Source organism: Schistocerca gregaria, chromosome 1 (genome assembly GCF_023897955.1).
Source record: "Schistocerca gregaria isolate iqSchGreg1 chromosome 1, iqSchGreg1.2, whole genome shotgun sequence".
NCBI lineage: Eukaryota > Metazoa > Arthropoda > Insecta > Orthoptera > Acrididae > Schistocerca > Schistocerca gregaria.
In genome coordinates, this window is record NC_064920.1 from 521,970,781 (window position 1) to 521,987,698 (window position 16,918).

General features: G+C 38.6%; 1 protein-coding gene across 6 annotated transcripts in view; it reads right to left on the reverse strand.

The window, feature by feature from the left end:
• The window catches only part of LOC126354864 (ras GTPase-activating protein-binding protein 1), a 134,878-nt gene that overhangs the window by 25,190 nt on the left and 92,770 nt on the right, over positions 1-16,918 (reverse strand). For 3 of the 6 annotated variants that reach the window (XM_050004867.1, XM_050004877.1, XM_050004857.1), the window contains exon 9: positions 1,776-1,947. In XM_050004867.1, coding sequence (XP_049860824.1) covers positions 1,776-1,947 — 172 coding nt within the window. The remainder of the gene's footprint in view (positions 1-1,775; positions 1,948-16,918) is intronic. The other 3 variants (XM_050004895.1, XM_050004885.1, XM_050004905.1) reach the window with 1 other exon arrangement.

Consider the following 16,918-nt stretch of genomic DNA (forward strand, 5'->3'; position numbering starts at 1 on the left):
ATCTGTTAGAGCTCAATTACTATTCTATACAAAAATGTCTTAGAAGAAGTAACTTCTAATGGGATTTGTATGCAATATTAGACTACTGAACATCTTCCGGTGTGTCCGCCCCCGGTAGCTGAGTGGTCAGCGCGACAGCCTGTCAATCCAAAGGGCCCGGGTTCGATTCCCAGCTGGGCCGGAGATTTTCTCCGCTCGGGGACTGGGTGTTGTGTTGTCCTAATCATCATCATTTCATCCCCATCGACGCGCAAGTCGCCGAAGTGGCATCAAATTGAAAGACTTGCACCAGGCGAACGGTCTACCCGACGGGAGGCCCTCGTCACACGACATTTCGTTTCATCTTCTGGTGTAGTAAGAAGCTCAAATTATTTAAATTAATATGCCGAGCTACAACAATAAGAAATAAGGTGACTGGACAAAATATTAGTCACAACATTAAAACAGCACATTAGTCATTCTGAAGAGCTGCAGATTGTATGCAACTACCCAGAAGTCACATGACCTTCCACTGCTGACATAGGTCATTACAGTGAAATGCGTTTATGTGCCACTTGGTTGTACAGGATCAGCACATTAAGATAGACCAACATGGAGACAGCTCAGAATCACAGAAAGGAGCTATTGACTTTGGATAGCCTATGACTGACATGAAAAAAGTTCGCCAGATTTTTTTGTTGCCTCAATATCACTCTCTCCCAAGTGTCTACAAGGAAATGTGTACTTCTCATAGCCAAGTAACACTGTGTAAAAAAGTTTGTCGTAAAAAGATCGAAGTGCAAAGGATCCAAGATAGTTGTCATGTCCTGTCAATGACAACTGCCTCGCATGATCCTACATTTCCCCGTAATCCATACTGATCTTCTCCAGAGTCAGCTGCTACCAGTTTTTCCTTTCTCCTGTAAAGAATTTGTGTTAGTTTTTTTTGAAGCCATGACTTATTAAATTGGAAATTAAGAGATGTTCACACCTGTCACCACCTGCTTTTCCCACTGATGTTAGGGATATTCAACGTTTGAATTTGTTACTCCAAGAAAAGGATCTGTTACTTCTAACATGTATGGTAAAATCAATACATTCACAGAAAAGGTTCTCCTATTTGAAAGGCAGCTTTCTACAGGGAATTCACTTTTTTTGAAAGCTTTTCAACGGTATAGCTGTGCTTGCTTGCTTGCTCATGGCTCCTCACCACCCAGTTTTGCTATATGCAGAGCGTTGACTATTCACAGGACCCATCCCTGCCTGCATGCAGCAGGTTCAGTGACTGCACCCAAGTTAGTACCTTGCATGTCCCTGCCTGGCTGTGTTTGCAGAGCTCGCCACTATTCTCTGGCAGCCATACATGCTGGAATAGCCTACTCTAGAAGATCTAAACGTTAGTGAATGGCTCTTACTGAATATGGTATACCTGAAGAAACTAAGACACTCATCCTCACCGAATTATGGTTAATATCAAGGTTAGAAGCAAGGTTACATCATAATCACACAATGTCTCTTGGATGTGATTAATTTCTTGTCTAGTGTACTTATCTTACATAAATAAAAAACTAAAGTACAGATTTTTGTGATCACTGTAGTAATCTGTAAATGATATTGGATGTATTTTAAATTTCTCCAGAACCTTACACTTCCTGTGTGAAATATGTGATGCATATTTTCATAAAATTCTTTTTGGTTGTAGACTGTGCCGTGTTGTAAAATTGTACATTGAATTAACCTAACATAATTAAGTCAGACATGCGTAAATACAGCTACACTAACATGCAATAACATACCATTGTCATCACCAAAAGTTCCTCTGCCAGTACCAGAAGAGCGGTCTGGTCGGATAACACCACGGATGCTGCCTCCCCCACGAGCACGTGCACCTCTTTGACCTTGAGATAAACCACCTGGACCACTAAGACCAGCCATCTGAGAGTCGACACCATGCTGCACCATTGGAGGCTGTTACACAGTGCCACACAGCAACGATACAGTACATACAATGTTGCGTTTGTGGAGGCAATTGCCCACAAAACCCTTTTAAGGGGGATAGGACGTCAAACGGGCTGACTAGAAGCAAGAGAGGCACCACAGGACATTTTAATTTCCACTGTCTATACTTTTAGAAACAATTTCATAAAACTTTGTCAGCATGACCAAGAAGGATACAGGATTCATACTCATAGCAGTGGAAGTTCAAAAACGTAACACAATAAAGTTTTTTTACATGTGAAATTTCATCATTTTTTCACTTACTATATGCTGCATTTGTTGCGATAGGTGCACTTTTCTATACAAACCATACTTACAGGTGTATGAAACTCTAGAATTTATTTAATTTATGAAAAAATGAATGAGCTGTTACATTTTAAACTTCATATTTAGAAAACACTCAAATTTTATAGTTAATTATCTCAATTTCTAATAGATTTGGAAAATTCTACGCACCTGTAAGTATCGTATGTATGCTGTGCAAAATTCATCAAAGTTTCTCTCTTACTTATGAAAAAAGTGTACCTATAGCAATAAACGCATTAGGTGAAAAAATTTATTAAATTTCACTTGTCAAAAAAGTAAATTATTTTGTTAATGTTTTTGAACTTCCAATGCTGTGAGTGTGAATCCTGAATCCTTCCTGGTCCTGCTGACAAAGTTTCATGAATTTATTTGTAAAAGTATAAACAGTGGAAATTAAAATGTCCTATGGTGACTCTCCTGCTCCAAGTCTGCCTGTTTCACGTCCTACCCCCTTAAGTGTTTCACTTAATATGCTACACAGGAATAGCAGTCAATGTAGTATAGGAGGGTCAGTAAAAAGTAATGCCTCTTTTTTTCACTTATATAAAGTTTAAGTGAAAAATGCCCCCTCCCCCCACCCCCATGAACCCTGTATCTTGCTGTAGGTGGAGTGGCTTATGTGCCTCAGCAGTCAGAGTAGCCATACTGTAGGTGCAACCACAATGATGGGGTAACAGTTGAGAGGCCAGACAAATGTGTTTTCCTGAAGGTGGACACAGCAGCTTCTCCAGTACTTGCTCGGGCAACAGTCTGGATGACTACTGATCTGGCTTCGTAACGTCAACCAGATCAGCCTTTCTGTGCTGGAACAGCGAACAGCTAAAAGCAAGGGGAAAACTACAGCTGTAACTTTTCTCAAGGATATGCAGAACTACTCTGTGGTTAAATGATGATGCCGTCCTCTTGGGTAAAATATTACAGAGTCCCCCATTCGCATCTCCAGGCAGGGACTACACAGGAGTATGTTGTCATCGGGAGAAATACAATTTGTCTTCTACCAATCTGAGTGTGGAATGCCAGATGCCCCTTAATCAGGCAGGTAGATTATAAAAATTTAAAAATGGAAATGGACAGGGTGAAGTTAAATACAATGGGAATTAGTGAAGTTCAATGGCAAGGGCAACAGAACCTTTGGTCAGGTGAGTACAGGGTCATAAACACTAAGTCAAACAGGGGTAACGCAGAAGTGAGTTTAAAAATGAGTAAGAAAGTACAAATGTGGGTAAGTTACTTTGATTATCATAGTAAATGTATTGGGGTAGCCAAGATAGAAACACAGTCTGCCACTATCACAGTAGTACAAGTCTATATGGCAACTAGCTCTGCAGATGGAGAAATTGAAGAAATGTATTAAGTGACAAAAGAAATTATTTACACAGTTAAGGGAGATGAAAATTTAAATGTGATGGAGGACTGGAATTTGACAGTAAGAAAAGGAAGAGAAAGAAAAATTGGAGGTAAATATGTCCTGGGGGAAAGGAATGAAAGGGAAGTCACAAGGTAGAATTTTGCAGAGTATAATTTGAGCGTCACTAACACTTTGTTTATGAATCATGAAAGAAGCTTGTATATGTGAGGGAAGATTTCAGATTGATTATATAATTGTAAGACAGAGATTTAGGAACCAGGTTTTAAATTGTAAGACATTTCCATGGACAGATTTGGACTCTGACAATTTATTTGTTATGAACTGTAGATTAAAACTGAAGACACTGCAAAAAGATATTAAATGGGACCCGGATAAATAGAAAGAACTAGAGGTTATCGAGAGTTTCAGAAAGAACATTAGGGAACGATTGACAAGAAGGGAAAAGGAATACAGTAGAGGACGAATAGGTAGCTTTGAGAGGTGAAATAGTGAAGGCAGCAGAGGATCGAGTAAGTAAAAAGATTAGGGCTAGTAGGAATCCTTTTGTAACAAGAAAGATATTGAATTTAATTGATGAAATGAGAAAATATAAAAAAAGCAGTGAAAAAGCAGGAGAAAAGGAATACAAACGTCTCAAAACTGACATCAACAGGAAGTACAAAATGGCTAAGCAAGGATGGCTAGAGGACAAATGTAAGGATGTAGAGGCATGCCTCACTAGGGCTAAGTTAGATACTGCCTACAATAAAATTAAAGAGACCTTTGCAGAAAAGAAAGCCACCTGTATGAATATCAAGAGCTCAGGTGGAAAACCAGTCCTAAGCACAGAAAGAAAATCTGAAAGTGGAAAGAGTACACAGAGGGTCTATACAAGGTGGATTACTTCAATGCGGTTTTATAGACATGGAAGAGGATGTAGACGAAGATAAGATATGAGATATGATAGTGCGAGAAGAATTTAAGAGCACTGAAAGACGTAAGTTGTAACAAGGCACTGGTATTAGATGGTATTTTGAAAGAACTACTGATAGCCTTGGAGAGCCAGCCATGGTAAAAGTCTTCTACCTGCGATGTAGGGGACAGATGAAATACCTTCAGACTTCAAGAACAATGTAATAATACCAATTTCAAAGAAAGCAGGTGGTGACAGGTTTGAACATCTCTTAATTACCAAATAAGTCATGGCTTCAAAAAACCAACATAAATTCTTTACAGGAGAAACTGGTAGCAGCTGACCCTGGAGGAGATCAGTACGGATTACGGGGAAATGTAGGATCATGTGAGGCAATACTGATCCTATGAGTTATCTTAAGAGATAAGTTAAGGAAAGGCAAACCTACATTTAAACCATATGTAGACTTGGAGAAAGCTTTGGAAAATGCTGATTGTAGTACTCTGAAATTCGTAAGGTAGCAGGAGTAAAATATAGGGCGCAAAAGGCTATTTACAACTTGCATAGAAACCACATGGCAGTTGAATGGGTTGAGAGGCTTGAAATGGAACGGTGGTTGAGAAGGGGTGAGACAGGGCTGTAGCATAACCACAACATTATTCAATCTGTACGCTGAGCAAGCAACAAAGGAAACTACAGAAAAATTTGGAATAGGAATTACAGTTCAGGGAGAAGAAATAAAAAAACTTTGGAGTTTGCCAATGACATTGTAATTCTGCCAGAAATAGCAAAGGACTTGGGAAGAGCAGTTTAACAGAATGGACCTTGTCTTAAAAGGTGGGTATCTGACGAACATCCACAAAAGCAAAACAAGGATAATGGAATTTAGTCTAATCAAATCAGGCGATGCTGGGGGAATTTAGAGTGTAAACAAAACACTTTGCTATTTGGGCAGCAAAATAAATGATGGGCAAAGTAGAGAGGATATAAAATGTAGACTAGCCATGGGAAGAAAAGTGTTGTTGAGGAACAGAAATTTGTTAACATCAAATACAGATTTAAGCCTTACAAAAGTCTTTTCTGCAAATCTATGTATGGAGTGTAGCCAGGTACGGAAGTCAAACATGGGTGATAAACAGTTTATACAAGAAGAGAACAAAAGCTTTTGAAATGTGGTGCTAAAAATGCCATAGACTGGGTGTGTATATAAGGTAACTAATTACGATACTGAATATAACTGGGAGAAAAGAAATTTGTAGCACAACAACCTGACTAGAAAAAGCGATTAGTTGATAGGACACATTCAGAGACAATAAGGGATCACCAATTTATTATTGGAGGAAGTGGCAGGGAGTACAGGGGTCAAAAATTATACAGAGAGACCAAGAGATGAATACAATGAAGAGATTCAGAAGGATGGAAGTAGTTCTTCAGAGATGAAGACTCTTGCACAGGACACAGTATCATGGAGAGCTGCATTAAACCAGTCTTTGCACTGAAGACTAAAAGTGAAAAATTTTGATTTGCCTGTATTCCACAACACTGCTTCCCCACTCTACTGCAGTAGTAATTTTCTACACCAACAGATGATAATACAGCAGACACTTAAAAAATGGCTGACTTCGATATTCATATTAGACAGTGTTCTGCGATAGAATTGAATGCGGAAGCAGAAATGCCCATTCGCATTTATGAAATACTGAAATGTGTATGAAAACGTAACAGTGGACATTAGCACTGTTAGATGATGGTTTCATCACTGTAACAAAACTGAAGGACAAACACCTTTGGCTAACAAAATATGGAGCAGTAGGCCAGTGACTTCATACAACATTCAGCGAGTTGATGGCATCATTCATGATATCCGTCGGGTGAGTGCAGTTGATGTGTGTCGCATTATCTTCCTTAGTAAAAGCGGTGTGATGAAAACTATCCAATAACTGGTGTACTTCATGGTGGGGGAATTTGGGGACCAAGAATGTAAGCTGGCCAGAATGAAGAAACAAGAAAAACAATTGTCTCCTAACTCTTAAGGCATTTCTGTTTGGAGGAAGAGAAGTTTTTGGAAAAGATTGGCAAGAGACAAAAAATGGGTTCATTCTGTCCAATACATCACAACCCCAACCAGTATGACAATGTGAGACAACACATCAGTCGTCACAACACTGAATAGAGAGTGAAAACCGGATGCAATGTCTTTTCCCCGTCCCCCACACAGCCTTCACCATCAGACTTCAATCTGTTTGGCCACTAAAAGAAGCTCATTGCGGGACTCACTTTGAAGATGAGGCGGCTTTGGAAACGTCTGTGCACCAATGACTTCAGAAGCAGGACTTTGCATTTTCCCACAGTGGAATACATACCCTTGTTAAAGGGTGGACCAAAACTGTGGGAATGGCCAAAGATTGTATTGAAAAGTCCCAAATTAATCACCATGTTATGGTTTTCAAGCCACATAGTTGCATTTTGGGAGTAGGGGGTGGGGGATGAAGAAAGGAAGGAAGAAATAGGTGGCATTACTTTTTGACTGACCCTCTTACCTGACAATTAAAACCCAAGTCTTTCACTTAAAATGCTACACAGAAGTAACAGTCAATTTAATATATGCCAACTGAAACCCAATGGCATTTTAGTAAAAAATTAGAATACATAATAAGCAAAGCAAGAACACTGATTATGGGAGTAGTAGGAGATGAAAGAACAAACAAGGGAGAAATTGGCACTTGTTTCATGTACAACCTAGCATTCCAGTTTTCGAAGCAAACACAGCATAAGAGTAGCATCCATTCAGTACACACTACTGCTCATCTTCTGTGGCACAAAAATAGTTGTATACACAACAGTTACTCATTTGTGTTGTATACACAACAGTTACTCATTTGAGTAACTGTTGTGTGTACAGTATCAAAAGCAGGTATTTTATCAACCAAATGAAACAGCTATCCAGTAGAACTAACAACTATTTTTGTGCCACCAGTTTAATGAACAGATGTGAGATTTCGAAGTTCTGTTCTGCACATGGAGAAGAATTGTTTTTCGTGGAATGCTGAAAAGAAATGATTGGATGATTTATGTAAACGCAAAAATGTTTCCCGAGATTTAACGATAATCTACCAGCATCTTCACTGAGAAATGCAACAGGCAAAATGATGGGAAAGTGTTTCATTTGAGGTCCTTATGCAACAGAAATTATACTATAGGAGCACTGCTAACAATACGAGTATCTTTCGCAGGACAATTTGGAAAAAATGGTAGTTTGATATTTGTACTGAATAGTAAATTGAGTTAGAGATGCAGCCCGTTAAATCACAGAAGACCTCGATATCAGAATTTCTGTGATAAACACTTAATACAAGTGTGCTGAAACAAATACATTGTAGTTCAGCTGGCATTCAAGATTCTCTATACGTAAAGTCTCCTAAAAATTCAACATTTCTGGAAGCTTGCTCTCTTTCCTAGCATTTATCTGTCACAAGAGGTCCTCTGCTTTTCACAATTTGGCAAAATGTAGCTATTTAGTCTAACTCAATGGCCATGTCCCCCTCCTGTCCCTATAGTCGTCAACTAACATAACAGCCAGAAGTCATGTACATCATCAATCTCTGAACTGCTTGAAATGTGTTCATGTTTTTACAGCATTTTAACTGTTTGTATAGTGTGTTTTCTACAGTGGAGATTAAGGAACACACCAGCAGTTGTCTTAATGAGTATGGAAAACCACCTAGAAACTAAGTTCCGGCTGGCCAATGTACCAGACAAATGGTTGTTAACCCATTGCTTGGATTCAATTTGAGTCTGGCACATCTTCCTTACACAAGCTAGCATTAAGCTATTTGGGAAGGTCAACAGTTCTGCAAGCTAGTTCAGTAACTTATGTTGGAAGATCCAAGATAATTAAAAGTTATTACTGAACTAATACAATTAATGAAACAATTATTTAAGTGATGTAAGAAAATGCAGTTATTGCCTCCCAAGCACAAGGTACTATCATATCACTAATCAATTCCCTGTGTCTGTCTGTCTGTGTGTGTGTGTGTGTGTGTGTGTGTGTGTGTGTGTGTGTGTGTGTGTGCGCGCGAGTGTACACCTGTCCTTGTTTTCCCCTAAGGGAAGTCTTTCCGCTCCCGGGATTGGAATGACTCCTTACCCTCTCCCTTAAAACCCACATCCTTTCATTTTTTCCCTCTCCTTCCCTCTTTCCTGACGAAGCAACTGCCAGTTGCGAAAGCTTGTAATTCTGTGTGTGTGTTTGTGTGTTTTGTTCATGTGCCTGTCTGCCGGCGCTTTCCCGCTTGCTAAGTCTTGGAATCTTTGTTTTTAATATATTTTCCCCATGTGGAAGTTTCTTTCTGTTTTATTTATATATATATATATATATATATATATATATATATATATATATATATATCATCTCTGTCATGCATTTATTATTATAAATGAATACAATACAGCTCTGTGTACTATAGCCTTTATGTGCATCTCTGTCATGCATTTATTATTATAAATGAATACAATACAGCTCTGTGTACTATAGCCTTTATGTGGTGTTAAGGAAGAAATGAAATAGGTAATTTCATGGGTTACAATGCAAGCAAGTAATGAAGAATAAAGAATCTATGCAACCAGCAACACAAAGGATGATAAGAATCCAATGCTTATAGTTTATTAGACCATGTAGAAGATAACAAGGTCTTGCTGCTGCTGCAAAAACTAGAGAAAGTAGTTTGTGGTTTGTATTGCCTGCTTTATTATTGAAGTTGATATTAATATATTTCGCAATTATGACTGTTCCATGTATAAATATTTTATAATCTTTGCCCAATTCTTATCAATTACAGAGGTCGCAACGCACTTATGACTGACGGATATACAAGAGGCACTCAATGAGTAACGCTACACATTTTTTCTCGTCCAGTTCCAGTCGAAAAAATGCAGAATTCACTGTTAGGCATCATGGAATATTCCCATTTCAGCACCTACAGTTTCATGAAGTTTCGATAGATAACAATGCTACATGTACCCTTCAAAATGACATCTGTAATGAAAGTTTGTTCCAAGCAGGGAGCTGTCGTTGAGTTTCCCTTGGAGGAAAACCACAGCATCACAGATATTCATTGGCGTGTGCAGAATGTCTACAGAGACACGGCAGTGAACAGTAGCACATTGAGTCCTTGGGCAAGGAGTCTGTTAGCATAGCAACAAGAATGTGCTAACCTGTGCGATCTCCCACATGCCAGCTGCCACTCCTGCAATGTTGGAACATGTGGACATACTTGAGGTGATTAATGGATCACATCAGATGCCTCACTGCGCAACTGGACTTCTCTGTTGTTAATTCTGACAAACTCATCCACCAGTTGGGATTCTGAAAGCTGTGTGCCCACCGGACTCCTCACCATATAACAGAAGACTACAAGCAGCAATGAAAGACCATTTGTTGTCCCAATGAAGTATACACTCCATGGGCAACAGCACAAGGGTAACAGGGAGGATACTGAAGCATAACGGCAATGGCTCCAACATCTATCAGCAGAGTGATACCATGTGGGCATACAGGTTCTCCCAGTAAGAAGGCATAAAGTTGTCACACTGAATGGATATTATATTGAAAAATAGGGTTTTGTAGCCTAAAGAATGAGCAATAATATAGTGTATCAGAATACAGAAAAAACCAACCTGCTTTCAGAAAAAAAGTGTTGCATTCCTTATTGAACACCTCTCTTATTTTTTTCTGTTTAAATACACAAAATTGTTAAAATATTGGATAGAAAATGAAAGCCAGGCTTGAATATGGAGTAATGAGCTGAACTAATATTTACAAACATTCCTTTCTCACATGCTCACAAAAAGAGTACTTTTACTTTCGATGGAAGTGGAAATGGACATTTCCAAACTGACTGACTGATTAAATTGTGGAAGACCTTCACAGCCTCTGCCCCTCACTCAGTCTCCCTCCCTTTACCAAGTGTGGAACACAGCCCTCCTCACTTAATGGAACAAATAAATAGCTGAGTTTCTTGTCACAATAGGTGACAGAAAGTATTATTATTATTATTATTATTATTATTATTATTATTATTATTATTATTAAGTATTCCTAATGCTTCTATTACCATTAACTGTCCTGTGAAATGTGTAATTCTTAAAAACAGAACACAAGCTCAGTTGCTGTGGGATAGATAGGGAGGCAGGCGAAAAAAAGGACACAATGCACTGTAAGGTGTGTGCAGGCATTTACTGAGATGTGTCTCAAATTTTAACTTATCTAAATATTTCAGCAATAATTTTTAATAGTTCCTTTTGTATTATGTTATTATTTAGACCTATAAATCCTTTTAGGGTAGGCTTTTATTTGTCTACTCACTTTAACACATTAATGTTTCTTTTATTCACTTTCCTCCCATTTTATTAAAATTATGGCCTTGCAGTACTTACTTTTCCTCACATAATACGGGCATCTCAGACCACCATATGATTCAGCCCACACATTCAGTTTATGCTCTTCGAACATTTTGATCTCTCAACCTTAGAAATGATGCATCTATCACAATTATGAAAAGGATAGTTGCTACTCACCATACAGTGGAGATACTGAGTCACAGATAGTAACAACAAAATAGACTGGAAAAGTGAGCTGGTTTCAGCTGCCAGAGACTGAGGTGTGTGTGTGTGTGTGTGTGTGTGTGTGTGTGTGTGTGTGTGTGTGTGTGTGTGTGTGTGGTGTGTGCGTGTGCGTGTTGGGACAAATGTCTTGTTGGCTGAAAGCTCACTTTACAAGTGTCTTTTTGCTGTGCCTATCTGTGACTCGGCATCTCTGCTATATGGTGAGTAGAAACCATCCTTTTCATAACATTGTTACATTCCAGCCTGAATTTTCCATTGTTTTATTTTGCACATATCATAAATTTTTGAAGCTGTATTGTCTGAGCAGGTCAAGTAAATAACTTTTAACATAGCTCTGGTGTGAATAATAAACTTTTTGGGGTTGTGCTCCAGCAGGTGGACATAAAAATATGAAACTTACAGCTCACAGTGGGAAGAGATCTCATTACAGTATTGGGGAAGAATGTGATGTATACATGTTGAAACGATGCTCAGACAACCAGTAATTTCAAAGACAAATGGAGGTTAGTGTTTGATGTCACATAAGCAATTAATTGGCTCTCTCTGATAGAACAAGACCAGGAAAGGAAGTTTATCATTTTATTGAAGAATCCCACCCTAATATTTCACTTAACTGATTTATAGAAGCAGTGGAAAAATCCAAGGGTATATTATAACACACACTAACTCCCAAATTCTACTTATGACTTCAGATATAATTTCTGTATTTAATGTTTGCCAGAACTAGTAGTAGTAGTAGTAGTAGTAGTAGCAGCAGCAGAAGTCATCTGAATTCCAATGCTGGATAAATAATGCCTTTGGAATTTTCCATGCATTAATGTCTTCGGCTATAAGAATGTTTTCGAAATTCACGTAAGCACCTTCCTTTCATTTGGTCATTGTCTTTTCTGCTTCTTATCTTATCCACAAAAAACCTTTATTGGTCCATCCACAATCTGTCCACATGGCTACATGTCCTGCAAATCTCCATTTAATTTTCACTGCTGTCCTATTTATGTCTTCCACTCCAGTCCGATCCTTAGTCCATTTGTTTCTTTTCCTATCTCCTCTAATACTTACCAACATGCATCTCTACAATGGGCATTGAGCAGTTTTAATAAATGGTTTTCACAACTGATATGGTGTAACAAATGATTACGGTCATGGGCTTGTTTGGGCACATTACAAAGAAGTATTTGTACCTGCACGGAACTATTTCAGGACTGGATGGTAAAGTTTGGATTCCTTCTGCCCTATACCCTACCATGCTCTTTTAAAACACCCTTTTCAATCTTTACATGATTAGTTACTGTGAGAGAAAGTAATAATTTATGAAAAAACATCAAATGAGGCATAGATAATAGAACAATTTATGTACAAATATCACTCAATGTGAAACCCACAGTCACATCAACAAATTTTCATTATAATTACTATTTTTGTGACTATAATTCTACCCCTTCCATTTTTGGCAAAATTTCAAAATTCTCTTGACAAGCAGTCAAGTACCGAAAAGCATTTTTATACAGGGTGGTTCACAGAGATATGCAAATATTTTAATATGTTACAAGTAAAACTAAAGAAAAAAATTTCGTATAAACATAGGTACACTAATGTTCAGCTACACAGTTACAGTTAATAAGAGATTTTGCCTGATTTTAACAACTTTGCTAATATGAAGCCATCACAAGACTGTACGAGGTTAAAGTAAAACACAATTTCCATTTATTTTGCTTTATCGATCTGGTGAATAGAATGTCCCAGGCGTGTATCTACAGGAGTTTTCCAGAACATCCAGATAAGTAAAGAAGTAATTTCATAATTTTTTTTATTTATTAACTACTTGGCCCAATTTGCTTTTTAAATTCCAGACAATTGCACAACGTATTCAACAAAAGTTGTAAGGAATTTAATTTTGGAGAAATGATGGTAATAACGTTAACTGAAACTGTATGAATGTGTCAGATAATCTGCTTTTATTAATACAATAGCACACATGAATTCATGTTACACCAGAAAAAAACCAAAGCTTAGTTTTAAGCAAGTTGTACATTGTACATACAATTTCACAATACCTTCACAATAAATGATCAAAAATGTCTCCACTGAGTTCAATGCATTTAGCTGCATGTGTATAAGCAGCTTTTGTTGCAAAGGATTGTTCTTAATTTCGTCTATTGCATTCATAATGCAAGCAAGGAATGCCTCGTGTGTACTGACTCTGTCCTCATAAACTATGTCTTTTATCCATCCCCATACATAAAAATCCATTGGTGTTAATTGGGTGATCTGGGTGGCCATAGACATGTAGCACCACAATCAATCCATTTCTGGGGAAAATGTTCATTTAAATGTGATGTAATGACATTGGTGAAATGTGGAGACAGGCTGTCGTTTTGAAAATACATTTGCAATCGCGTAGCAAATTGAAAACATCTTTGAACAAGTGGGGCATTTCTTCTTGAATGCATTGCAAGTACGTCTTGCCAGTTAGACGTCCTGGGAAAATGAATGGTCCAATAAAGTGTGTGTTGATTACACCACACCACACATTTATGCTTCATCACTGCTGGAAATTGCATTGCAGTGTTGCATGTGGGTTTGCTTCAGACCATACGTGCCCATTATATATATTGTTTGTACCATCTCGAATAAACTGTTCTTCTCAGTAAATAAAATGTATTTGTGTAACTGCCAATCAGTATTTAATGAGTTGCACAACTCCAAGCAAAGGGCAGGATCTCCCGGACATAAATAATGCACTTTTTGTTTATGGTAAGTGTACAGATTATTGTATTTCTGTGTACGTCATACCTTACATTGTGAAAGGCCTAATCATTGAGAGATATGTTGTGTACCTTCCCCCCATGAACCATGGACCTTGCCGCTGGTGGGGAGGCTTGCGTGCCTCAGCGATACAGGTAGCCGTACCGTAGGTGCAACCACAACGGAGGGGTATCTGTTGAGAGGCCAGACAAACGTGTGGTTCCTGAAGAGGGGCAGCAGCCTTTTCAGTAGTTGCAGGGGCAAGAGTCTGGATGATTGACTGATCTGGCCTTGTAACAATAACCAAAACAGCCTTGCTGTGCTGGTACTGCAAACGGCTGAAAGCAAGAGGAAACTACAGCCGTAATTTTTCCCGAGGGCATGCAGCCTTACTGTATGATTAAATGATGATGGCATCCTCTTGGGTAAAATATTCCGGAGATAAAATAGTCCCTCATTCGGATCTCCGGGCGGGGACTACTCAAGAGAATGTCGTTATCAGGAGAAAGAAAACTGGCGTTCTACGGGTCGGAGCGTGGAATGTCAGACCCCTTAATCGGGCAGGTAGGTTAGAAAATTTAAAAAGGGAAATGGATAGGTTAAAGTTAGATATAGTGGGAATTAGTGAAGTTCGGTGGCAAGAGGAACAAGACATCTGGTCAGGTGACTACAGGGTTATAAACACAAAATCAAATAGGGGTAATGCAGGAGTAGGTTTAATAATGAATAGGAAAATAGGAATGCGGGTAAGCTACTACAAACAGCATAGTGAACGCATTATTGTGGCCAAGATAGATACGAAGCCCACACCTACTAGAGTAGTACAAGTTTATATGCCAACTAGCTCTCCAGATGATGAAGAAATTGAAAAAATGTATGATCAAATAAAAGAAATTATTCAGATAGCGAAGGGTGACGAAAATTTAATAGTCATGGGTGACTGGAATTCGGTAGTAGGAAAAGGGAGAGAAGGAAACGTAGTAGGTGAATATGGACTGGGCCAAAGAAATGAAAGAGGAAGCCGCCTGGTAGAATTTTGCACAGACCACAACTTAACCACAGGTAACACTTGGTTCAAGAATCATAAAAGAAGGCTGTATACATGGAAGAAGCCTGGAGATACTGACAGGTTTCAGATAGATTATATAATGGTACGACAGAGATTTAGGATCCAGGTTTTAAATTGTAAGACATTTCCAGGGGCAGATGTGGACTCTGACCACAATCTATTGGTTATGACCTGTAGATTAAAACTGAAGAAACTGCAAAAAGGTGGGAATTTAAGGAGATGGGACCTGGATAAACTAAAAGAACCAGAGGTTGTACAGAGTTTCAAAGAGAGCATAAGGGAGCAATTGACAGGAATGGGGGAAAGAAATACAATAGAAGAAGAATGGGTAGCTTTGAGGGATGAAGTAGTGAAGGCAGCAGAGGATCAAGTAGGTAAAAAGACTAGGGCTAGTAGAAATCCTTGGGTAACAGAAGAAATATTGAATTTAATTGATGAAAGGAGAAAATATAAAAATGCAATAAATGAAGCAGGCAAAAAGGAATACAAAGGTCTCAAAAATGAGATCGACAGGAAGTGCAAAATGGCTAAGCAGGGATGGCTAGCGGACAAATGTAAGGATGTAGAGGCTTATCTCACTAGAGGTAAGATAGATACTGCCTACAGGAAAATTAAAGAGACCTTTGGAGAAAAGAGGACCACTTGTATGAATATTAAGAGCTCAGATGGAAACCCAGTTCTAAGCAAAGAATGGAAAGCAGAAAGGTGGAAGGAGTATATAGAGGGTCTATACAAGGGCGATGTACTTGAGGACAATATTATGGAAATGGAAGAGGATGTAGATGAAGATGAAATGGGAGATACGATACTGCGTGAAGAGTTTGACAGAGCACTAAAAGACCTGAGTCGAAACAAGGCCCCCGGAGTAGACAACATTCCATTAGAACTACTGACAGTCTTGGGAGAGCCAGTCATGACAAAACTCTACCATCTGGTGAGCAAGATGTATGAGACAGGCGAAATTCCCTCAGACTTCAGGAAGAATGTAATAATTCCAATCCCAAAGAAAGCAGGTGTTGACAGATGTGAAAATTACCGAACTATCAGTTTAATAAGTCACAGCTGTAAAATACTAACGCGAGTTCTTTACAGACGAATGGAAAAACTGGTAGAAGCCGACCTCGGGGAAGATCAGTTTGGATTCCGTAGAAATGTTGGAACACGTGAGGCAATACTGACCCTACGGCTTATCTTAGAAGCTAGATTAAGAAAAGGCAAACCTACGTTTCTAGCATTTGTAGACTTAAAGAAAGCTTTTGACAATGTTGATTGGAATACTCTCTTTCAAATTCTGAAGGTAGCAGGGTTAAAATACAGGGAGCGAAAGGCTATTTACAATTTGTACAGAAACTAGATGGCAATTATAAGAGTCGAGGGGCATGAAAGGGAAGCAGTGGTGGGGAAGGGAGTAAGACAGGGTTGTAGCCTATCCCCGATGTTATTCAATCTGTATATTGAGCAAGCAGTAAAGGAAACAAAAGAAAAATTCGGAGTAGGTATTAAAATCCATGGAGTAGAAATAAAAACTTTGAGGTTCGCCGATGACATCGTAATTCTGTCAGAGACAGCAAAGGACTTGGAAGAGCAGTTGAACGGAATGGATAGTGTCTTGAAAGGAGGATATAAGATGACCATCAACAAAAGCAAAACGAGGATAATGGAATGTAGTCGAATTAAGTCGGGTGATGCTGAGGGAATTAGATTAGGAAGTGAGACACTTAAAGTAGTAAAGGAGTTTTGCTATTTGGGGAGCAAAATAACTGATGATGGTCGAAGTAGAGAGGATATAAAATGTAGACTGGCAATGGCAAGAAAAGCGTTTCTGAAGAAGAGAAGTTTGTTAACATCGAGTATAGATTTAAGTGTCAGGAAGTCATTTCTGAAAGTATTTGTATGGAGTGTAGCCATGTATGGAAGCGAATCATGGACGATAAAT